At 45.8% G+C, this 25,908-nt stretch overlaps 1 protein-coding gene across 1 annotated transcript in view; it reads right to left on the reverse strand.

Annotated features, from left to right (window-relative positions):
• Positions 1-1,890: 1,890 nt before the first annotated feature.
• Positions 1,891-25,908, reverse strand: part of MAP6 (microtubule associated protein 6) — a 43,931-nt gene continuing 19,913 nt past the window's right edge. The window contains exons 2-4 of the mRNA XM_065833660.2: positions 17,737-17,950; positions 15,212-15,408; positions 1,891-2,176 (exon numbers count right to left, since the gene is read on the reverse strand). Coding sequence (XP_065689732.2) covers positions 2,107-2,176; positions 15,212-15,408; positions 17,737-17,950 — 481 coding nt within the window. The 3' untranslated portion in view covers positions 1,891-2,106. The remainder of the gene's footprint in view (positions 2,177-15,211; positions 15,409-17,736; positions 17,951-25,908) is intronic.

Raw genomic sequence — 25,908 nt, forward strand, 5'->3', positions numbered from 1 at the left:
ATCGGATTTAGTTTAATTATTCTTCTGGGCTTGTATGAACACTTTTGCTACATATATTCCTCTGTATTTTATCCCTTTGACAAAGAGGATCTTTCCAATCTTTTTGTTGTCAAAAAGAACTCACCACAATGTGAACATCAGGAGCTCAAGGCAATTTTATGTTCCTGCCTTGCCTTCCAGATCCTTTGGGTGGATCCCTCTGTTTTTGTCCTGTATCTGTACAGATCTTGGCACCCTCAGGAATTTTGGCCATCACAGGGTGCCTCTAGCAGTAGTACAATATGAATAACAAATAGCAGTAGTAACCGAGAGTCTCTGCAAGTGAAGGAGATTGCATCTCCTAAAACATTCACTCATTTTAATGTTGATCCAGCCATTGCTGGAATCACTCTTAATTTATTCCTGCACAGAAAAGGAGCCTGTATAGGAAGAGCACTCACACAGGAGGAGGAGTTGTATCATGGACTTGAATTTTCACTTTGAAATAGTATCATAGAATCATGGAATCATTTTGGTTGGAAAAAGACCCTCGAGATCATCAAGTCCAACCATTAACCCAACACTGGCACTGCCCCATGTCCTGAGAACCTCATCTCCATCTGTCCAACCCTCCAGGGATGGTGACTCCAGCACTGCCCTGGGCAGCCTGTTCCAATGCCCCACAGCCCTTTGGGGAAGAAATTGTTCCCCACATCCAACCTCAATCTCCCCTGGCGCAACTTGAGGTCGTTTCCTCTGCTCCTGGCGCTTGTTCCTGGGGAGCGGAGCCCGACCCCCCTGGCTCCAAGCTCCTTTCAGGCAGTTCAGAGATCAGAAGGTCTCCCGTCAGCTCCTGTTCTCCAGCTGAACCCCCAGGTCCCTCAGCCGCTCCCATCACACTTGTGCTCCAGCCCCTTCCCCAGCTCCGTTCCCTTCTCTCCACTCGCTCCAGCACCTCAAGGCCTTTTTTTGCTGCTCCCATCACACTTTAGCTCCAGACCCTTCACAAAAGCCAAGGCAATTTCCTTCTGAACTAGACCCAGCAAACCAGACCCTCTGGTTCTGGAGGCCTTTGGAGCTCCATGGAAGCTGCCCAGCTCTGCTCACCTCTGATGAAGTAGCTGCCTTGTACAATTAATTTGGGAGGCAAGAACAGCCTTCTGCTTAAATTTAGTGCTTGTGGAAAGTAAAGCAAATCTTGGCTCAAAGTGTTATAACACTTCAGTATAAACCTGGAGTTATTTATTGTGGTGTGCTGGGCCAGTGATTGCTGGAACTGCAATCTGGGTACTTCATGCACTTGGCCATCTATAGGGAACGAGTTATAGGGCTGGATTATGTCTCCCATGATGTGCTGGATGTATCATGTGGACATAAGGAGCCTCACTCAGGAAAGATGGACATGCAGAACAACCAGACATGCTAATCCCATGAACCAGATACATTTGCCTACAACATTTCCAGTTTGTACTTTACAATTTTGCAATGAAACATGTTTTGAAAAATGCTGATGAGAAATGCTGCTTTGCCAGAAAGTTTTGGGGTCTTATCCAACATTTGACCTAAATTGCAAAATGAACAATTTTAATGTTAACAGCCTCAGGAAACGACCTGAGATGTTCTTGGCTACAACACCACACCAAGGGGATCTGCCAGAAGTTGCACAAGGTGTGCTTCACCTGGTGACATCCAAATGTGAGTTCCTGATGGTGCTTAAGAATTTATAGTGCATTAACTCTTACAAGGATTTTTGAAAGGAGCTGCTAGGCTTCCAGGGTAATCTCTGAAATCCAATATGATACTTCCATGAGTTATGGATGTAAATCTGACCCCTGTGTTACCATGCAAACTAGAAAGAATATTGAAACCAGTGTCATTTCACAGCTATGAATAAAGGGAGAATTGGACCCATTTTCTTTGTCTGACTTTACTGAGTATAAATCAAGGCACAGACATGCTAACTGCATTACACAGATCCAGGTGACCATAACTTCTCAGTGCTTGAGAGACAAGAGGAATTGTCATTCAGCTCTGATCATCAGCTTTATTATATACCAGCCAGACGATACACATTTCATGCAGACTATACGTTTGTTCCAACTGCCGCTCAGGAGAAAGCGCTCGACTTCATGTGGGTTGGTCCTGCACTAAGGTACTTGGTTCTTGGTCTGTAGCACCAGTGTTTTTTTCAGGGGTCCTGGAAGCAGAGAAAGAGAATCATTGCAAAGCTGTCAGAGAAATCAGCTGGAGCACAACAACAAAATGTCACCATTGAGTTGGAATTTGCCTCGTGACAAGTGGCTCTGCAGAGCGCTCCCCAAGCAGCCCGCACATGTTTGCTATGTCCTCAGGCTGGTTGGTGAGCCTGGTCCTGGTCCAAAACCCATAGATATCCACAAAATTGGGAGAGGGCTGGAGGTCTTGCCCTTTTGACCAGCCCCTGGTTCAACAATGACCAGGATCAGGCCCACCCATCAGCTGTGAAAAATGCTTGCCAATTGATTATAACCTGCATCAAACGAGCACCTCACTGTAAAATTGTCTCACAAAGAAGCATTTTCTTTCCCTCAAGGCGGATGATGAAAGCCCTGTAATGTGGGGGAGTTGAGCTCTTTTGGTCCTCAGGAAAGTGAGCCAAGCTAACACATGCTAATCCAAATCTGAGAGGACTTCTACTCAATGACCCCAGGTGACACCAGGAGGTGATGGTGGCACCAACACATTGGATGTTTGTTAACATGAGCTCTGGGGCCATCTTTGTACCTGGGGTAGTCTTGGATGGGAGCATAGGAGAACAAAACCTGGGAGTTATGGTACATGATGCCAGGAGAAGCTCTGGATGGGTGCTGAAGGGAAGGTTGGGTCTTGTTGAAGTGCAGAGGGAGAGATGGGGATGGAAATACCTGCAGGGAATGGGGAATCAATCTAAATTAGCAGAGAAAGAGAAGGAGGATCTCCAGGGATGAGGAGGGATGTGTGATGGATGAGGACGAACCTGTGAGGCTGCAGAAAGCAGATGGAGAGGCAGGAGAAACCAACTCAGCTTTTAAAATGGGCAAATTTGCACAGTGGTTGTACTAAGGGACTGTGGAGATCCCCTTTGTCCCCCAGACTGACGTTGGCTCTGTGTAGGTTCCAGTCTGCAGTTAAAGGAGGGCAGGAGATGCTGACACCAGGACCAGTGATGAGGTGTTAGTTACCACTTCCTGGCCCATGCAACCAGCCCAACCTGGACACGTGAGACCAACCATCTCTGTGTGAGAAACTCGTGGGGCAGGAACATGTGGAGAAGCTTGACAGGACAGATCTGGCTCAAATACTCACCCTTGTCCTGCCCTTTGTATTTCCAGTGAAGAGACATTTGCTGCCAGAAGCTGTTGGCAGAGGTCACCATGGCCTTACTTTCCCCTGTGTCCCCAGTGTAGGAAAACTGCTGAGTCCTTCCAACATACTGGTTCCTATGGGAATCTGGTAAACCCAGCACTGTAAATCAAGGGATTTGGTAAAAATGCAGAGTAGCTCTTCATTGAAAAATTGCTCAACTGCCAGGACAGACGAGGTCCATACTGCTGATGCACAGACATCTGCTAGGACAGGACCCATTGCCTGGTCTCTGGAGAAGGCTGGAGATGCCTCCATGTCCTTCCCAGTGGAGAACATGCCCAAGGCTGCCAGTAGCTACTCCAAATGCCAAGCCACCTCTTCCAAGCACATCTTCACAACTGGTCTAGTAAGGAAGGACGCAGCAACTATGAGGCCTAAGCTCAGGTCTTCCTGTGTCAGTGTTCATGTGATGCTCCAGGTTGTAGGTGGTTCAGTGCCAGACTAATCCCACCTCTTCCCTGGGCTTGGTGTGTCACCCTGCTCTTGCTGTTGCCCTGCATTTCAGAATAGATTTGAAAGCAAACACCATCTCTCCCTGGAGCAACATAAACTGAAATCATCCTCCATCGACATTTCCCTCAGCCCCTGCTGGAGTCATCAGGGGAATTCACCCTTCTCGGCCTTGATGTGGTACCTCTTTGTTGAGGCAGTCATGCAAACTGGTGCCTGTGGTTCATGTTTGCATGGTGTATACTTCTTCCTTCTAATGCATTGGCTCTTTTCTCATGAGTGTGAGCATCCTGCAGCCACGTATTGCAGGCTGTCTAAGACCCAGCCTTCTGGAGGAGAAAGAAGCTGTGTCCCACACCATCCCCAGGTTTCCTCCTTGTTTGCATCAAATAGAGATAATTGTGTGATTGTCCTTCTCAGTTAAGCTCATTCAGAACCTGTTTTAAATTGGAAGGAGTGTGAGCGGGAGGTAATTATATTATTTTCTTCAGGAACTGGTAAGCAGGGAGAACACCGCATTGCATTGCATCTCACCAGAAGAACACCCCAGCCTTGGGAAGAGTGAGCTGGGAGGGTGCAATTTGGAGGGTTGAAATGTAAGCCTGATCCTGAAAAGTAATGAAATCTAACACAGAAACAGCAACATTTACAAATGATCATTGCCTTAGTCAGGCGAGGAAGAAGTTTGGAGATCTTTGCTCTCACAAGGACTGCTGGTAGCAAACCATGGCCTGGTGAAACCCATGTATACAGGAGAAGTTAATTACGCAATGTGACAAGGTGAGAAATGGAGAAGAGATGGATTGGAGGTGACAGATCATTTCTCAGGTTATGGCTGAGAGAGAGATGCAGAAAGAGTACGAAACTCAGCAGGGGTTCATTTCCCAGAGGCAGCACCTAACAATGGAAGGATGACCACCACAAGCACATATAGCATTGTTTCCTATTTGCTGGTCCTGATGTAACAGCAGGTAGCTAGGCTCTTGTGACTTAGGGTCTAAATTTGCCTCTGATGGTGCTGGGCTCCAGCAATGTTATCCTGTTCTTCACAGATGTGGAGGACCCGCTCATGGATCAACCCTGCTCCTCTGCAGATTCAGGTGTTAGTGTTTTGGTGACCTTGTATCAAAACAGAGCTGATGACATTTATCTTTTGCTGCAAAATTATCTTCACTGAAAGCAGTTTAACTATCTGGGAGCTGTTATGAGTCTGTATAGACAGCATCAGCTCCAGGCACATGGAAAATTAAAAGGTGATTTCAAGAGCAACTAGAAGCAGCAGGAATCCTCTCTTGATGGCTCAGGAACAGCAACACAACTCCAGGCACATATAGCTGTGAAGTTTGGCACCGAAGGGCATTTTTTTTCAAAGAACCATGAAATAAGACCTTTCTGTTCCAGAGAACTCAGGTGAGGAGATGACTGTCATCTGTGGAGGACCTGATCTTATGGTTAGGGACCTCACCCAGGAGGACAGTGGCAAGTTCATGTTCCTCAGAAGATACAAACCCATTGATTCCTGGGCAAAGGCCATTACCAATTAGGTTACAGCACATGGCAAGTCACTTTTCCCTGCTGAATGCTTTGTGGGTGTTTGAGCATCAAAGTTTGCTGTCTGTGATAACAGCAACAAAAACACAAGTCTTCTTTGTCCTGAAAAATGGCCTTAATATTGTACTCAATATCTGGCCTCAGTCACATTCCTTGGAAAAGGCAACTGCACTAAATAGTGGGGCTACAGCTGTAAGTTACAGCAGGGAAAATGAAGAATATCAGCCTGGGTCTGTATCTAAGCAAGCAGAGAGGTTGCTATTGCTTGCACAGCATGGGTGTGCCATGGAAATTTTCACCAGTTTGGGGCCAGGAAGGGTTAAAGGAACAGAAAGTGTCTGGTTGTGAAATTTGTGTGCAGTGAACAGCAAGGACCTCAGCACTTCAAACTGCCCACCTGCAAAGCAGCAGATAGACAAGCACTTACAAAGCTCTGTTAGCAGAAATTTAGATGTTAGAAGACTTCAATGTACCCCCAAGGTCAGCTAGGGACCTCAGTGGCATGCAGGAATATTGTCCAAAATACCATTCGGTCCCTAAAACTGTGCAGTTGAGATTTTTGGCTGCTGGTTTAGGTTGTTCTAGTGCTTCTTCACTCTCGGTGTGGGAAAGGATGCAGGATATTACCTACACCTAGGGATCTTCTTTTCAACTGCCTCTTTCCAGTATCTACACTGAAGTCTCTAGAGCCTGGAGAAGTCAAGCGCAACCCAGCTGCAGATCTTGCTTGTCCTACATGGAATCTCCACGCTCCTCCTTGAGAAGGATTGCAGCTCTTTACACGTTTCAACTCTGCTGTCTCCTCCTGCACACCCAAGGACAGGAACAGGCATTGAAGAAGCCCACGGGACCTAGCACTGCTTGATGCTTCTTCCATCCATCTCCATCAACCAGCTTCAGTTTGGTCTTGAGTTAGGTATTGAGATCTAAGTTGTACAGATGGTGTATGAAACCAGATGGATGGCCATGCTGTGAGTTCAGCTGCTCACTCAACATGACAAAGAGGCTCCTTTGTGTCCCGTCAGGGTGGTGTGACACCACTAGTAGTGATGGTCACAGTGAGGGTAGAGGAACTGAGCTGCTTCTGCATCTTTCCATGTGTGGAGGGAGGAAGCATCACCTCCATAGCTCCAGGCAGCACAAAACAAAACAGCACTTTTAGGCAATAAATTAGGGCAAGAAGGGAGAATGGAGCCACCCAGGACTTAGTCACAATTGGGTCCCTGCTGTACTCACAGGCTGAAGGGACCACAGGCAGGTCCAGTCCTAGCCTGGGATGGAGGACACAGATGTTCAGGGCACCTTCTGAACCACGAGAAGCCTCCTGGGCATTCATCACTGAACCATGTCATGCTGATAAGCCACCTTCTGCATCTTCCTCTGAGAGGGACATCTGCTTGGATTTCCACTGACACACTTCAACCCACCATTTTCTGTATTGCACCAGGAAATGAAGTTCCTTTAACATCAGCTGCTTCTGCTCTGGGCTACAAGATTTCTCCTTCATTCTCCTCAGTTGCTGCATTCGCTGAGCCACCTGTCAGCCCAGGACATCTCTGCATGAAGCTGGAGAAAGGCCAAGCTCTTTATCAGATGCACCAGAACTGCAAAGGACAGAAGGTCATGCAGCTCTGTATATGCCTGGCTCCTACATAGACATCATAGAGCTGTGGCTCTAAAAAACATAAAGGTACCAGGAAACAAAAACACAGTAGAGTCAACCCAAAAGACTATGGATAGAGCTGGGGCAGCAAAACCTGCTGCTGAACTGGTCACGAGGACAGACAGACAGACAGTGCACTCGCAGACACATCTACTGAAGCCACACCAAGAAATGAAAGGGCAGTCGGTAGGTGAGGTATTATTTATTTGAAACAGTGAGCATTATCACACTGTACAGGCGAAGAAAAAGGCTTACAGTCCACGAGAGACAAGACCGGACACGAGACAGTAACCTGGGGAGGATGGGGAAGAGAAGGTCCATGGTAGAGTTGGGTATTTAAGATGGCCTGGAAGGGAAAGATGCTGGAGGGGGAGAGGTGGGAGAAAGAAAAGGACTGGAGAAGTAGCTGTGGGACAGACATGGAAATCTGGCAGGGAAGATGGAGGGAAAATGATTCTGAAGGCAAAAGGGAATAGCAGTGTGCTGGGTAGATGGGGTCTGGTGGGGTGTTGAGGACACTGAAGACTGCGTGGGAAGGAGCCAGCAGGGACACAGAAGTCTGATCAGCAATGAGGCTTGAGGAGAGACTTTTGAGCAGGGCCTGTTGCGATAAGACAAGGGGTGATGGTTTTAAACTAAAGGAGGGGAGATGCAGGTCAGATAAAAGGAAGAAATCGTTTCCACTGAGGGTGGTGAGAGCCTGTCCCAGGTTGGCCAGAGAGGTGGTGGATGAACCATCCCTGGAGACATCCCAGGCCAGGTTGGATGGGGCTCTGAGCAACCTGAGCTGGTGAAGATGTCCCTGCTCATGGCAGGGGTGGCACTGGATGAACTCAGAAGGTCCATTCCAATGCAAACCATTCTGTGATTCTATGAGAGGGGAGGGAGCAGTAGCAATGTGGGTAAGGACATTCACTGCCCTGTGACTCCAAAGCACTATCTACTTCATTAAATTAAAGATGCCTTATTGGCTCGTGTCCCTGCTGATAAATCTCTTGGCTCCAGACAAGGTGGCCACAGCTGAACTAGTCCTCAGTTGGGTACTAAACCCTGAACCACGCCAAGGAGCAGGTCAGTCCAAAGACCAAGGACTGATGTCAGGATTTCCCTATCTTGACCATTGGGTACTGGTACCATCAAGTGCTCCTGGGTGCTGTTAAACTGCTGAGGACAGACCCACCAGCTGCAGCCATTGTGTGGTGAGATCCCCTCCACCACATGCCATGGAGGGTGCTCCTCACCCTCTGCTGTGACATGGGTCTCCAGACCGCTCATAGAGTCAGGCAGGACATGCAGGTCTCTGACTCACCAAGGAGATATGGGAAGACCCAGCTTTGCTCAGGGGCTTGAGGTTGCTGCATGTCTCGGGCTGGGGTGGGAGGTGGGCAAATGACAACAAGGGGGTTTTAGAAATGTTTCCCCATTTCTATTTCTCACACCGTTGAGCGGCCGACATTGAAGGAAGGGTTTTCATTCCTCAGCGCTCTCACATATCGCTAAGATCTGTCACTACTCCTCATCCATCATTTTTCTGGCAGCTGGTCCTGCTGCTGGTTTCCGGGGAGCAGACTCCCTGCAGGGAAAGCTGGCATTTTAGAAAGCATAAAGATGCCTTCGATCCATTAGCAGGCTTTTCTTTTATCCTTTGGCTCACATCTCCTCCACTTGACAGGCATGATTAGGCAGCTGTTTCCAAGGCACCCTGCAACAGAAATTCAGACTGTTCACAAGTGATTCATGATAAACCACCACTCCTGAAGTACTCACAGCTGTGTTACCCCTCATTGCAGACCTCTGAGCTTATGAGTTAGCCCAGTGGCACTACTGCAATTACTCCCAACCCAAGAAGTCCACATAAATAAGAGCAAGTGGCAGTGGGTGGTCAAATCACCAACTGGATCAAACTTACCATAACACTGCTGGAAACAAGGAGAGCTGAAGCCCATGTCTGAACATCACAATATTTTCCAACTGTGCAAAAGATACTGTTCTTAGTGCTGAACACGGCCATGGTATCACATTCATTCTAGGGAATGTCTTCTTCCTGTACTGCTCTTCTTTATTTGATGTTGCTGCTGCTGTTGGGAATGGTGGTTATTCCTTGGATATTAGGAGGTACCAGCTATGACAGAGACATCTTCTTAAAAAGCCCGTTTCTCTCCTGCAATGGTACATCTTTAAACTCTAAATCCAAAGGATATTGTGTCAGCTGATCAAATATCCCTACTCATCCTTTGACCTTCCTCTGCCAGTCAGGGATGTAATAATTATAACTGAGGTTTTCAAAGGAAGCTCAGAGATTTGCAAATGGCAAAATCACTTAAACTCATTCCTGTGCTCAAGGCGCTTAAACTCCTGCCTGACACAGGGAAGAATGGAGAGATGGAGACCATCAGGCCTCTTCATCCACCCATGCACAAGTGTTTGGGGGTGTGTGCTGAAACCCTTAGCACATGATGTATTTCAAAGCAAACAATTAAAATTAGAAACATGACAGCCACCCCAGATGGGACTGCTCACACCCTGTGCAATCAAAGCAACATCTCTGCAAAGCTGCACTCAGATGCTTCATTATTAAAAGTGTGAGAAGCAGACTTAACTCTTTAAATTCAACATGTCAGTATTTTCTCTCCCCTCTTTGTTCCCTCACCAGACACCAACGCAGACAATTAAGACTATTTTTACTCCAGCCAGTGTCTCCACACTAAATGCTCTTAGAAAACAAGGTATTTCATTTTTGGTAACCCACCTCCAGCGCTTTGCACAGACATTGCTCTCACAACCACCCTTGGAAAAATGTGGGAAGTGCCTCTCACTAATGACTTGGCAAAGATTAAGAAGCGAGTTGGTAGCAGTGGGTTCAGACAGTGATGGTTAAAGACCAAGGAGCCCAGGTCCCCATAAATGTAATCAGCCCAGTAGGTCCTACTGTCTCTTAGAAGAGTACATTGAGCAAGTTTGGAGAGAAACAGGACAACAAGGACACATTTTCCAGCAATGAATGTGGGCAGCTGGATGGGATTAGATGGATCACCCATCCATGGGTGCATGGGATACCCCATCCTGCATCATGGAACAGAACCCAGACCTTCATGTCATGGGAGAAACATTTTGTTGGCCAACGTGGATTGTTGCAGATAAGCCCCATCAATGATCAGTCTTTTAACAATGAACATTTTCCGCAGTATGAGCTGTGGAGGGGTGACATGATAAACCCCGGGACCTACAGCTCGGCTGAAACACTTTAAAGGTCATATAGTTATGTGTGATGGATGAATGGATGGATTTGGTAGGGAAGGGAGAGGGAAGGCAGGGTGATACAGCAGGACATCAGAAAGCAGCATTGTTGTTAACATGTAGTTACAGATCAGATAAATAAAGAAAGCGATTTGTAAACCGGGCAGAGATGAGAAATAGCACCCAGAAACGGTAAGGCAGAAAAGGGTTGGAAGTCAGCAGAGCTACGTTGGAGGAGAGATTTCAAAACACAACCCAATGAAGACAAATTTCCCCAGGCTGGTGGGGTTGTTATTCGAATAGCTATTAAAAGAAAAATGTGATTAAAAGTAAAAATTGCAGGTAGGAGCTCACAAATTAATTAAAAGAAAAAAGAGATGAAAAGAAGATTAGGGTTCACCATTTAAAATAAAATTGTGTCCTCAGCTCTGCTTTCTTCTCAGGTATCATTTTTTCCAGATAGCAAACGCTGTAATTAATATAAAATCAGTGCTTTGCACTTCCACAGACATTGCCAAACACCTGTTCAGCGGCAGCTGGGTTTGCAGCACGCTAGAAGTGCTCAACTCAAGAATTTTCCACCTCCTTTCAATGAGGATTTATAGCCCCTTGACCCACTTCATGGTCAGGTGGTTTTGGGCCAAAGCAAAAGCTGCAGGCATTTGGAAAAGGGTGTGTAATTAAGTCACCTCATCCATGGCATCTCCCCTCCCTCCAGCTCTTGGTGGGACTTGGTTTCTCCTCCCTGATCCAATGCAACGTGGACACCAGCAAGATGGAGCAGCCGCATCTTGCATGCAGGGCACTCACTGAACCAACCCTCTGCTGGAGACACTATATATAGAGAATAAAAGCAAACTACCTGCTCCGTCCACATGAATTCACTGTCCATCTTCACATTTGCAAACGCTTAGCTCTCATGTCAGGCTAGTCTGAGGTTAGCGGCCATCTAAAGGGGACTGTGACAGCTCAGTTGTCCCTACAGCATCATGGAAGTGGTGGTGGCTTCTAAGCAACACAAATCTGATTACGGTTGGAAGGGTGTTTCTTTCGCTTAACTGTGCTTCTTATTGAGAAAACAAGATCAAGGAGGTGGTATTCGTCTTTAGCATTTATTTATAATTGGAAAAAAAAGAACCCTTTGAGCAAGCAAAGATCACAAGCACGTCACAATCAATTGGCTATACATTAATTTGTGTGTGTGTTCTGTGTGTTTGTGTGTGTGTGTGACTCTCATCAGGACAGCAAGAATGAAAAAGCACCACGAGGAGGTGTGCTTAACACATTACAAGAGACAATTTGTGATATGCAACCAAACCCAGGCCACAAAATATTAATTAGACACTTCCTATCTGCCTCCAAGAGGCAAGAGTTTGTGGAATTCATGGGAGCCACGTTTTTTATGCCGGACGCGTTGCAAATGAAGAAGCAGGTGATCGGTGTGCAAAGCAGTCAGAAAACAGGAGCTCAGACAGCAATTAGCACCATTTTGCAGAAAGGAGTAACAGTACAATACAGTGAAAATGGGAAAGCAAGCAATAGACAGCAGAGGAATTTTGACAGGGTAAAAAGCAAAAAACATTTTCTTTTTACAAGGAAAGCAAAACATATTACAAATCAGCGGCGAAACAGAATCAGCATTGTGGTAGCTGGAAACACAGAACAGCAGAGCACTCTTTCCCAGGGGGATCGACAAGCTCAGAGTCCAAAGTGAACTTGAAACAGCAGAGAATTTTGTCTCCTTTCTGATAAACCTGAGTGAGTCAAATGGGCACAAAGTCTACGGAAGGGAGAACAGTGCAGGATTTCACCCTGAGACCTGACTCTGCTGCAGTTCTTGGCATTCAATGCAATAAACTATGTGCTTGGATGTGTGCTGAGGACTTGGTACACGTGGAGCGAAGGCCAGGATTTATATCCCTATTTTGGGGTTTATATCCCTGTTTTGTTGCTGTTTGAGAGGGAGGTCCCCAGGCCCTACCAGTTTCCTAGGCTCTTTCTGAAAAGATTGAAACCTTCCAAGTGTCATTCAACCTACACAAAGAGAGGTGTCCAAAATAGGCAGCTCAATGGCTCTTGGAAGGTGCCTTCAGTAGAGAGGGAATTCAGACCACTGACTAGCACTTCATACCTAGCTTTGTAGTTAGATGTCACCAAAAACTTCATGTATTAAGGAAACATAAGGCTATGTTCTGACCACTCACTGTACACGTTTCATTCAAAGACTACGATGGATGCTCTTCATCGAGAAGAAGCAACCCTGAAGCGCTAGATGATGAGCAGTTGATTTAATGTCACGGAGATGCTTGGATCAGGTGGTCTGAACATCTAAATGACGTTCCTTGGGCTAAATTTGGTTACCTTTGAAGTCAAGGGCTAAATTCCTGTCGAATTCAAGGTGGAATGGTGGCAAGCATGCTGTCTGCTTGAATGTGAAGCTTTGGGTCATTAAATAATTGGGAGAATCGTTTGGCATGGTCTTTCCGTATGTACGAGATTGGTGTGTTGGGCTATTGGTAACTGTCTACATGCCTTCCTGACATGTTCTGCCTGCTGTGACACGTCATCTTCACGGTTGTTGCTATATCCTGCCATAGGAGAGGTTGTTACTGAGGAGTGTGAAGATGGATGAAGCATTTAAATGCCAAGGAATCACACCAAGTCTTGGAAGCTCAGGCTTCTCTGGTCAGTTGTCCCTTGTGCGATGGGGTGGAAAGAGCTGTGAGCTGCACTTCTCTCCACCAGCTCAACGCAAGCCTTTTGCCGAGCTGTGCTGGAGATAGAGCTGAGTTTTGCACTCCAGAGGTGCTGCAGGAGCTTCTGAGCGCTCAGAAAAGCAATGGACAGGTCAGCGTCTCCATGGAGCATGCACATCGAAAAATGCACTACATTCGCAAAGATTTCCACAGTTTTACTTCCTGGAGGATTTCCCTGGTTTCCTCCTAAACATCGGAGGTTTAAATATATATATTTCTATATATGAATATATATTTTTCCACATACACAACCTGACTAGCTCATAGCACACAGTTCTAACACAGCTAAGCTTGGAAATACACCACTGAATTCAGAACACTACACGTACTTATATTCAAAGCTTTAGGCTGTTAGCGCAAGGCAAACAGGACACACCACACAATACAATGAACTTGGCATTTATTCATTACTAAGGCCAGCAAATGTCACTATCTGTATACCACAGAGCTTTCCTCCTCTTTGGAAACGTTCTCTCAGCCTCGTAGCCCACCGCTCATTTATGTTTCCAAAAGACCCAATTCTAATGGGGTGAGATCCCAAAAATGGGACTCCTCACCCTACGAGCCCATCCCTTTTTCTGTTCAATAGTTTCACATCTCTAAAACATCCTAGCAGCAAGACTTCCCTCATTCAAACACCTCTACAACAACACAGTCCTTATACTCCCCTCTTGCAATGCCTCCCTACCCTGTTTTCCATCCCTCACTTCGTTCTTCCCAATTGTCCGTTCTCTGGAAGTTTCAAGCTGGACCGCATGTTAGGATAAAAATATTGAGCTGCAAAAATAAGGAAGAACCCTGCACCTTGACTACTCTGCTATGGGACAATTTCACAGCTCAGTTTGGGGGTATCAAGATTAAACCTTCTGCATTTAGGACTCAATCCAGGAGTCAAACGCGTAAATTCGGATTGGGACCTTACCTCTCCCAGCCCCCATTGACTCAACAACCCAGATTCCTGGGTATGCAATGCCAGTCTGTTGGGCCAGTTCATACTCACTGACAAATGGTCCTGCTGTGTTTACAGCTTCCCAACTGGACTTGCTGTGCATGGGGATCTCCTAGAGTAAGAGCACAGTAAATAGGATTGAAACCCTGAGATCCTGCCTGGAGGGAGTCTAGGGGTCCCAGCAACGGGTTTACAGACCTCTTAGGATGCTCACAAGCCAGCATGAACTACAACAGCTGGTAGAGTCAAAACAACGGGGGCTGATGGCTCTAGACAACCTTGCTGACCCATCTCTTTTTACCCCTTGGAAGGTCACATCTACAAACAAAACCGATTTCTGGAATCTAGCTCTATTTACTGGCACCCCAGAAGTGAAGAAAGCAGACCAAGATTCAAAACAAACCACGTATAACTAAAGAGATCCATAACCTAGGGGAAACAATAGGGAAGAACAGCCTGCTGATAACCTAGTCTGACCTGCCACATGCTTGGGAAGTCTTCACTGCTCTCTGCGTCTTCCCTCATTCCTTTTTTAAAGAAAATCAAGGCCTTCAGGTAGTTGATGGATAAAGCTGCCTTGATTCAGTTGGACATACCCCCCAGCTACCCTGGGGGAGGATTTGGCCCTTTATTTGCAAGGGTTCTCCTTTCCCATCACTTCTTGGAGCAAAAGTCCCACTGGTATCACCAGGGGAAATCACTTTTGGTCACGTCACTGATTCTAATGGGTTTACAGCAGAGCCACAGCACCACGAATGAACCTTTGATCCTCTCTGTCTTTGAAACCTTTCCACCTGTTGACACCAGTGGGAGATGACCAAAGAATGGCCAACCCCAAAAGGGGTTGGGGGTCTCATGATGAGACCACAACCCCTCCATGCCTCAACAGGCACTTACGTGCCACTGAAGGACCAAGCCCAAGGAAAGGGACAAGCTGTTGGACACAACAACAGTTGATCCATCACCTTCATCTCCTACAACCCCGTCTGTGCATTCCCACGACCCTCACTCTGTGCAGAGCCATGTTGTGCAGGCAAAGCAGAACAATCTGACCTCACAAACAAGGATTCCCTAATCCTCCTTGGAAATAAAACAGAAAAGCTTCTAATACAATCAGAACAAAAAGCAGATTAGAAGCCTCTAATTAATTTTGTGGCCTTTATTTAATCAAAGAAAAAAAAAAGGAAGAAAGAAAATGAAAAAAAAAAAAAGAGAAAGAAAAGAAAGTGCAGTGACATTTACTCTTTTGCCTCAGCCAGTTTATTGTTCATCTCTTTACTTTTCTCCTTGTCCTCTGGCTTTGCTGTGTTGGAGGTCTCGGCGCTCTTTTTCTTGGCAGCCCGGCCAGATGCGATCTGCTTGTCTTTGGCCTTTTTCAGGGGTTTATGGCTTGTTGTGGTCTTTTTTGGTTTGGAAGGCTTTACGCTAGGCTTTTCCACCTGCATGGAGGGCGACATGCAAAACGACAACACAAAGATGGAGAGAGAAAGAGAGACACAAGGACAGGTGGAAAATAGGATTTAGGTCAGAAAAGGCATGAATATTGCTTATCTACTCAGCTATGCCCTGCCACGAAGAGAGGGGAGCAGCTGGGTGCATGTTGACTTGGCCAAATCCTTTCATGGTGTTGATGCCCTGAAGTCACAATGGCCCTGAAGCAACAGATCCCATTGTATCTAAGTCAATGCACAGTCAGGTAAATAGAAGAGGGAATATTATCAACATTTTATCAATTCCTTCACATTTTTCTGACTTCAGGATGGGCTTTGCAAGCCAAAAGGTGGTTGTCTCCCTCTAGATTAAAAGCAGAGAAATGATGCTTGGGGCAAAGAGACTCCTACAAGCCACCACCTTCCACAGAATCACAGAACAGCTGGCGTTGGAATGGACCTCTGGAGATCATTCAGTCCAAACCACATGCTTAAGAAGGTTCACCAGAGCAGATCACACAGGAATGTGTCCAGGTGGGTTTGAATGTCTCCAGAGAAGGAGACTCCACAACCTCTCTGGGCAGCCTGGTCCAGGCTCTGGCACCCTCAAAGTAAAGCAGTTTCTCCTCATATTCAGATGGAACCTCCTGTGTTTCAGTCTGTGCCTGTTACCCCTCACCCTATCGTGTGGCACCACTGAAAAGAGTTATCACTGAAAAGACCTTTCTTGCAGGACACGATTCTTCAGTCTGTTTGTCCCTTAATAGATTGCCACAATGGAGGAAAATTACTTGGGGACAGCTGCACTGCAAGACATGGATTGGCACCTGAGAAAAGTCCATAACAGTGTCTTGCATCCATCTGTTTCTACAGCCCCCAAAATAGGGAGGACGGCTTCAAAAATAAGGATGAACAGAAACGTTCAGCTTCTCCATGCTGGCCCTGCCATCCCCCTGAGACCTCATAAATCTAAACACTGGGAAAGACTAGTGCTCCTGGGTTTAAAACTGCACAGACTGACTCCATTTATTCGCAGACCCTTCGTTGTTCCTAGAAAACAAGGCTGGAAGACATTTTAACCCCAGCCCTTCTCGACACATGTCCTCAATATGATCAAAGCCAAAAGTGCTTGCTGTCAAAATCTGTGGAGCATTCTGAATCCAACATAGATGAAGATCTGGCTCTTACCATGTTCTTTCTGGGATAGAGGGTGCTTTGAAAGGAGAAAGAGAAATCTGTCTAGATCAGGGGTGTCCAACTCATTTTCACCATGGGCCACATCAGCCTTGAGGTAGCCTTCAAAGGGCTGAATGCAATTTTAGGACTGTATAAATGTAACTACTCCTATATTTATACAGTCCTAAAACTACATTCAGCCCCTTGAAGGCAACCACAAGGCTGATGTGGCCCATGGTGAAAATGAGTTGGACACCTCTGGTCTAGAACATAGTCTGGGGAATGACAATGCAAAAACCTCTTCATCTGGGCCCTACCCTCATGTCTTTACAGTTTGACATAGGGCACTGTTGTCTCCAAAGTGAATCAAGCCATACTAGAGCCCATAGAATCACAGAATGGTTTGGGTTGGAAGGGACCTTAAAGATCATCTACTCCAACCCCTCCCTGCTATGAGCAGGGACACCTTCCACTAGTCCAGGTTGCTCAGAGCCCCATCCAGCCTCACCTTGAACACTTCCAGGGATGGGGTGTCCACAACTTCTCTGGGCAACCTATTCCGGTGCCTCACTAGCCTCACGATAAAGAATTTCTTCCTAATAACTAACAAAAATCTACATTTTTTTTAGTTTAAAACCACCACCCCTTGTCCTATCGCAACAGGCCCTGCTCAAAAGTCTGTCCCCATCTTTCTTCTTGGCCGCTTTTAAGTACAGAAAGGTCGCACTAAGGTCTCCCTGGAGCTTCTCTTCTCCAGGCTGAACCAGCCTCAGATCATTTCTGGGGCTCCTCTGGCCCCTCTCCAGCAGGTCCATGTGTGTCCTGTGCTGAGGACCCAGAGCTGGACCAGCACTGCAGGGGGGTCTCACCAGAGCGGAGCAGAGGGGCAGAATCCCCTCCCTCCACCTGCTGCTCACGCTGCTGGGGATGCAGTCCCACGATACTACTGGTTTTCTGGGCTGCGAGTGCACTTCGTTGACTCGTATTCCGTTTTTCACCCACCACCACCTACAGGTGGATCCACAGATGCAGCCACTGGTCAGAAATTAAGATGCCACATGAGGGAATGTGAGCGGGCAGTGTTCACCCCAGCCTTACTGTGCTGGACATGTCCCACCAGGAGCAGTGGTGGCCCTGGGTCTCTTCCGATGCGTTTCTTACCTTTGGTGGTTCTTTGTAGGGTTCGCTGTAGAGAGTGCGTATCCTTCTGCGCTCCAGGTATTTGTTATCAGCTGGAGAAGGCTTATTGGTTTCCCCCTTGAACTGAGCGCTGTAACTGGTTTCATGGGTCATTTTCTCCTCTGGCGGCTTGTACTGGGACTTCGCTTTTATAGCTTTCACAGGCTTGATGTCTATCCAGGGTCTGAATTCATTTCTGAAGATCAAAAAAAAAAAAAGAAAGGGGTTCAGGAATTAAATCAACAGAAGAGTAGCGGGAATGTGGAGCTGGAATCCCTCATTGCTCAGCAAGGTCTCTTTGGAAGGGCTTTTATGCACATCCAGTCAAGTTTACAACAAAATTGGCTCCCAACAGCTCATTTTTTACCTCATCTAAAACCTGTTGACACATTAGGAAAAGCTCAAAAGAATCACAGAATCACAGAATGTTAGGGATTGGTCATCAGAGAACCCACTTAGGCAGGGAGGCTAGGCTGAAAAAGGTCATCTGTTGTTCCAGGAACACGTAGCAAATGATGCCTTCACGTGCAGGATCAGTGCAGCTCCCTGCTCACCCAGTCCTACATTTCCCACTCACACAGTCTGTTCAATGTGGTCAGTGGAGCTTGGAGAACCCTTAGAATCATAGAACAGATAGAATAGTTTGGGTTGGAAGGGACCCTCAAAGCTCCCCCAGTGCCACCCCTGCCATGAGCAGGGACATCTTCACCAGCTCAGGTTGCTCAGAGCCCCGTCCAGCCTGGCCTGGGATGTCTCCAGGGATGGTTCATCCACCACCTCTCTGGCCAACCTGGGCCAGGCTCTCACCACCCTCAGGGGCAACAATTTCTTCATTATGCCAAAGATGGGTGTCTGTTTTAGGATGAGCTAACTCCTTGTTGGGCTGTTGACTGTCTAGATCTCCACTAACAGGAACACAGACATCTAGCACACATGAGACCTTCACACCATGCACCCCTAAATGGAGGTATCTTAATCCATGAGTCAAATCCAATCCATGAGCCAAATCCAAATCAATTCTCCATCCTGTCTTATTGCTGATTCCAGCTGCACCTGCTTTTTCTTTTCCCTGTATTTCTTCATTTCTCTCCACTTCTTTTATTATTTAGCCCTTCTTGGGCTTGGATAATACTGTGAAACTGCTTGTTTGAAAGATGCTGTTCTCCACAAAACCGTTTCAATGCATGAGCAATATATGAATGGGCTCATTTGTGTCCCCCTGGTTCCTGTTCAGTGAATGCCACCCATTTGTCCACAAATATTTCTCTGCCGTCCATTGTTAAAATATTCCTTCTGCATGAAGAGCTGAGAGAAAGGAAAAGGAAGCAACTTTAAAGAATTGGTTTAAAGATGTTAATACATTACTGACAAACTCAAAGTTCACCAAAAGTTCTTCAGAAGATAAAAGGTTTCTTTTTAGGATCTCTTCTTGTTCCATAAGAAGACTCCATGTTTATTATTACTTTCCAAAGGAAATAAAATCATGCACTAATTCTCTCTGTCCATATCTATCTGTCACTCAGATCTGTCCCTAGCAACTTCTGAACCCTTTAGCTGTTTTCTATCATATTTGTGGCAGAGGTAGAAATCTCAGAGGTGACAATTATAACGTTTCCCCAAAGCAGTGGATGGGCACAGGAGGAACATCCGAACAGTGCTCTGCATCTGAGGGACAGGCAAGTAAAGTTCATTTTCTTACTTGTTGCAAGGCCAGCTGGCCAAACAACCCACATGGACCACCAGGTCAACCTGTAAACCTAAGCACAGCTTGTATCTACAGAACCAGAGGCAAAGAATGGAGGTTGTAGTACCGTGCACGTAGTGGCTGGACTTTAAAGCAGATGTAACAATTCTGGGAGTGCTCAACTCTGCTGTGCTATGAGACAAGACCCTTGAGTACTCTGTACCTCCCAAGATGAGCCTGGTTTTGCAGGCAAAGGACAGATCAACAGCTGCTCTTAGGTGGATGCATGTCCACCAGCTCTGAAACTGCTCAGCCATGATCTTCTCTGGAAATGGAGGATAGAAGACTATTGCTCTTGAAATATTTCACAGTGTTGACTAAGGAGTTGTAAATACCAGGTATGTCACATGGATTCAATGCACATCTAGAAGTAACAGGTTGCACAGGGAGGTGGTAGAGGCCCCCATACCTGGAGACATCCCAGGCCAGGCTGGATGGGGCTCTTAGCAACCTGATCTGGGTGAAGATGTCCCTGCTCATGGCAGGGGTGGCACTGGGGGACCTTTAAGGTCTCTTCTAATCTTTATGATTCTATTCTAAATAGGACATGGTTTAGTACTAGAGTTAGGTTAGGTTATGGTTGGATTTGACGATCCTGAGGGTCTCTTCCAACTGAATTGATTCCATGATTCTAAATCCCTTTTCAGGCAAATATGCAGGATATCACATCATCAGCTACTACAGTAGGGTCGGTCCCCTCAAGCATGCGAGAGAGCATGGGCCACATTTGTATGGAGTCCTACCACACCTGGGATGGAACAGCCACTCCATGCTATGGCCATGCTCAAGCACCCAGTGTGCCTAATTCTACATCTCTGCTATCCAGAGCTTGCAGAAGCAGTGGAAGGAGGAGAGAAACTCAGACCATTTCCTACAGCTACACATGGCCTAGCAAGCTGATCTCAGTGCCTGTTTTTGATATTCAGGCAACACATAAACTGTAAAAAAGAGTTATCAGAAGAGACACACACTATTCTGTGATGGCTGTGTCCATACCCAAAACCACAGGTTACCATGGTTCATTAGCACGAAAGTGCGAATTCCTAAATGTCTCCATCTACACCACAGATAAGTGAGGGAAAATAGCACGTTGGGATCTGCCCTAGGAATACATCAGCTCCTGAACCCAGCCCAGCAATTACTTGGGAAAGTACTAGTTATCCTGGGACAAAAAATGTAGGCAGGAGTGTGCTAGCAACTTCACAGCATGGATCATCACACTTGAGTGCCAGACACATTGAATTTACTAACGCAAAGTATAAATGAAAGGGAGATGCCTTGCTTGGAGTCTGCATCTCTGTTGATTGTAGGGATGGGGGAATGTCTCAGAAAGGTGACTTAAATCCTAATGAGACATAAACATGGTGAGAAACTTCTTTACTTTGAAGGTGCCAGAGCCCTGGACCGAGCTGCCCAGACAGGCTGTGGAGTCCCCTTCTGTGGAGACATTCAAACCCACCTGGATGTGACCCTGTGTGATCTGCTCTAGTGAACCTGCTTTAGCAGGTGGGTTGGCGTGGGTGATCTCCAGAGGTCCCTTCCAACCCCAACCAGTCTTTGATTCTATGAATCCCCCTTCCAGGTCTGGTGACTCTTCATCAAATGTCTGTCTGATATGATCCTACGTCATTTTGAGCTCATGTTGTCCCAACAATGAGCAAATGAGTGAGAAGAAAAGCGGTGGCTTTAAGAGTTGATTCTTTTTTTTTTTTTGTATTCTGGGACTAGTGAAAATATCTGTTCTCCAAAGTGTCAGAATCATAGAAAAATTTTGGTTGGAAGAGACTCTCAAGATGATTGAGTCCAACCATTAACCCAACGCTGGCACTACACCATGTCCCCAAGAACTTAATCTCTTTGTCTGTTCAATGCCTCCAGGGATGGTGACTCCACCACTGCCCTTGGCAGCCTGTTCCAACGCCCAACAGCCTTTTCCATGAAAACAAAAAGTTCCTAATAGCCAATCTATCTTATTAGTTGCTCCGGTAATGCTAAAACTAACCCTGGCTTTTAGAAAGCCAATGCAGTGCTGAGACCTCCCTCCTTACTACTTAACATCCCTACGCCGATTTGTGATGAAGGTGCCCAGAAGTTGCAAATTCCAGCTGCAATCGGAAATGTGTCCTGAAAATGTTATTTCTCCCTGTTTCAAGAGCAGGTGATAGTGTCATCTGGATGACCCTAGACGGCTCCACACAAAATTAGCTCTGAAAGTATTTCAGGAGCATCTTAGATGCCATGCCAAAAGAGCTCAGCCTTACAGCTCACCTAAAACCTGAGCAAAAGCCTTTGCTCACACCACACAAGTGAGTCACGGGCATGTACAAGCATCAGTATGGACATAACCAATAGGTATAGCTTAGTCCAGCTCTGTAATCCTTTATCTAAGGGAACTGCATTAATTTTGCTGAAAAAATTAAGGATTGCAATCTTGGCATGAAATAGAGGGGATGAACTGAAATAGCAGTAAATTACACACCTCCTAGTCTTACAAAGAGTAATTAGAAACAGTCGGGAACCCAGTGCTGACCTGAAATTGAAACTGAAATGAAACTCAACGAAAATGAATATATGACCGATCAGATGACCTTTTGTAAGCCAAGTGCATCGGGAAAAATTGCCAGTGAAGACAGAATCATAGAACCATAGAATAGTTTGGGTTGGAAGGGGCCTTCAAAGCTCACCTAGTCCAACCCCTGCCATGAGCAGGGACATCTTCACCCAGATCAGGTTGCTCAGAGCCCTGATAGCCATCTATAGACCTAATAAGAACATAGGACTGCACATGATGGGACAGATGTCTTGCAAATTAATAGGTAGAAGATCATCTTATAAGATGACAGTAGCCTGGGGATGTGGTGGCCTGATAAATATCCATTAAAGCCAAGAGCTGCTCTCCACATCTATCAATGTCCACCACATTGCCCTTCACAGGGCTTCATCCAGCCCGCTTATTTTATTTTAATTGCTTTTTCCCCTTGGCTGAGGATTGCTAAAGGAGGCTGCATGTGAAGGTGACTTGAAGAACTTCCTCTGCCCCAGCTAGGGGACATAGAGTTGATATGAGCTCCAAACTATGGTATGCAGCCATCTCTGGAGATGCTCACCAACACTCACATAGGCTTAGATTAACTTCATCTATTGATGCCAGAGCGAAGTCAAGAGGGGCAGATGGGGCCATGTTTAACCACTTCAAGGCTTCCACCTACTTTGAAGGACTTTAAAGAGAAGCTACATTTGTTCAGAATCAGCACAGGATGCTAAATTTACTACGCTGACAGTTTTACTGGCACTGAGTCAGCCCAATTCCCTCATACCAATGTGTATGCATCAAATAATGAATGGTGCAGAAAAGGGAGACCAGCAACTACACGGTGGAGTGCTGCACAGAAGGGATATTTCTAACTTAACCTAGAAAGCTACGGATCAACCAAAAATGAAAAATACTCAGATTTTTCACTAGGAAAAAAAAAAGTCATTTATGAAATGTTTGGCCTGAAATGTTAAATTAATTGTAATTTCTTTTTTCATTTTCCTTACTTATTTTCCATCCCATTTTTTCCCTTATTCTACTCAAGACAATAAGAAAGAACTATAAATCCCTTTATGAAGCAAAACATCAATCTGTTTCACAAGGAATATTTCAGAATATCACATTTCTCTTTAATATTCCTCTAAGCAGAATAACAATAAAAAAATACACATTTTCATGAAACTAAACTGCAAATTTGTCTGATATTTTCCAGTTATTTTGCCTCTTTGGAGTAGAGTATCATTTGCTCCCAAATATTCTCCAGCTCCCTTTTCCTTCTTAATGCAGGAAAAGAGATGTTCAGTGAAACAAAACAGTGGGAAACCAAAAATCGATGATAATGGCTGGTCGAACTCTGGAACTCAATGCCAAAGGAGGTCACTGAAGTCCAGTTGTTAATGAGATTTAATTAAGTCATGGCTGTTTAGATGGAAATTGAGAATATTCAGTGTTATCAAAGGAAATTTCAGCAACACATCCTCGTAATAATCATTAACACCACTCTTCAGCATTTAGCTGTTCTCTACAAACTATGGGCCAAAGCTTGAGCTATTCAACACTGATCTCCTTCCAGCTTTCTGGTCCTGGCCATGATCAGCCAGAAGATACTGGACTAAGCTGAACTGTGAGCAAATCCTGCTCACAAAGAATTGCTCACATGAGAAGTGTGCATGTTTTGATCCTAAAGCTGTATTCTTTTCTAATGAGAATAGAAAAACTCCATTTGGACTCAATATAAGCAGGCTGTGTATCCTTCTGCAAACACAATTAATTTTAAAGATAAACCCGATTGTTTATGTCCTGCAAAAGCCAAAACATGACTCCTAAAACAAATTTTCAGCAATAAAGGAACAATGGTCCATGCTGAGGTCCCTCATGCAATAGTAAACACCACGACATGTTCTTGCCTTCAAGATAAATAAGTCTAAAGTGCTGGAACTGGATGATTCCTTACTGCTTCTGTCAGCCTGACATGTTACTGCACCCCAAAACACTGACCTCAGCACCTTCATCCTATCTCCCACCTCAGCCCCCTTTGCTTAAAAGGTCAATTCCAACCAACTCCTATTGCAATGGTCTTGTCAATGTATAAAATTTGCCACCACAAGTGCGAGAACTAGCCCCTCATTGTCTGCTGCATCAAGTGCCCTGTCTCCTACTCCTACGTGATGCTTAATGACAGCTTTATCCTCTAATGCCCACGCTATTATCTTGTACACAATAATTTACTGTAAAGCTGCACAGAGACTGTGAATGGTATAATGAAGCTCCTGGTGCCTGAGATTATTTTTTCCCCAAACATTAATAATCAACCTCTATAGACGTATGCACATATAGATGTATGTACACAAGAGCAAATCAGTTTGGACAAGCAGATATCTAATTGTGCGTGACTAAAACAATGTGATACGTTAATGCGCAAATTTGAAGCTTGGACAATGCACAATGGAGTAAGTGTGAGCAGGCTGGGGAGGGACCACTGCCTCTGGACATCTCTGGTTAGGGCTCATCAAGTACAACACTGGCACAAAAGAGGAGGAAAGTGCTGAGCCTACAACAGGGTGACTTGAGCATGGACTGAAAGCAGGCTATGAATAAGGTATAACTAATGTACTGAAAAGGATGAAATCAAGTCATTCGGCAGAGCAGAACCATGCTGCAACCCATTTATAAAAGTTGCTTGAGTCAGCAGCTCACAAATCATGGATATTTTCATTGCCTGAGGGCCATGGAGCATGGGCTTCCAAGGAGGAAAAATTGTTGGCCATGCTGTCATGTCCAAAATGTCACAAATACATGAATGATGGTGATGGTAAACACTGCAGAGGGCCCAGGAGCTCAAAGAGCAAAGTAGTTGTGGGAAGGCAACCCCAAGATCAACAGCCCTGCCAATGGTCATGTCTCAGCAGAAGGAACCAGGAGGTTTGAGGACCATCTGAGCCAGCCACTGGGATACTGAGCAGCACAGAAAGGTCCATGTATGATAGAAAAGGGTGAGACAGATCCCCACACTCAGACTACGTGGTACATCTGGCCACCCTTGACACCCAAAGTCCACTTGTTTGTGGACCTCAGGGTAAACACCAACCCCCCCGAGATCACCTCCTTCCTTCTAGTGCTGCCTCTACCTTAGGTCCACTCTTAATTCTGCATTATTCCCCCAAGTCCCTGTGCTCAGCCAGCCACGGGGAAAGCAGATTCTGGGCCAGATAAAAGATATCTATCAGTATCTGCTACAGCCCAGCAGCTCGAGGTCCTCCTCACCTCCTGGTGGCTGAATATCCACCAAAGGGAAAAGCGTGGATTCTGGGCTAGATAACACTGGAAGATTCCACAGCAGAAATGCCATAAACCAAGGAAAGGTCCATCTGGAGATCTGAAGAGGTTAAACCCAACAGCAGTTGAGACCTTGACCTCAGGAACCCTCCTGGTGTGAATCATCACCTCATGGAGATTTGCCATCTAATGTTTCTCTGAATTTCTCTTGATGTTATAAGCTCATGGGTCCTGTTGCGGAAGGGACACACATTGGGCATTCCATACAGAAGCTGCAGTGTTGTCTTCAGACATTCTCAAGCCTGTAAAGTCAGTGAACTCAATGTTGGTGCCACCAATGATGCCAGATGATGCACCCTGAGAGCTCCCAGGGGGATCACAGCCTGACATTTCTGAGCTTGCTTGCAGACACAACCCATCTGTAAATGTCATGTCGACCCCTGAAAAATGGGTCAGGGCCAGGCTGAAGCTCCACTATCATCCCATTTAATGGCCTGTAAGTCTATTCTCCAGTTGGTTGGAGCAAGAGCAGTGTGTCAGCCCCTTTGTCCTCAAAATGGACAAATGACTGTGAAATGTGCCACAAGGTTAAACAAACAAA

Source organism: Patagioenas fasciata, chromosome 1 (assembly GCF_037038585.1).
Source record: "Patagioenas fasciata isolate bPatFas1 chromosome 1, bPatFas1.hap1, whole genome shotgun sequence".
Taxonomy (NCBI): Eukaryota; Metazoa; Chordata; class Aves; order Columbiformes; family Columbidae; genus Patagioenas; species Patagioenas fasciata.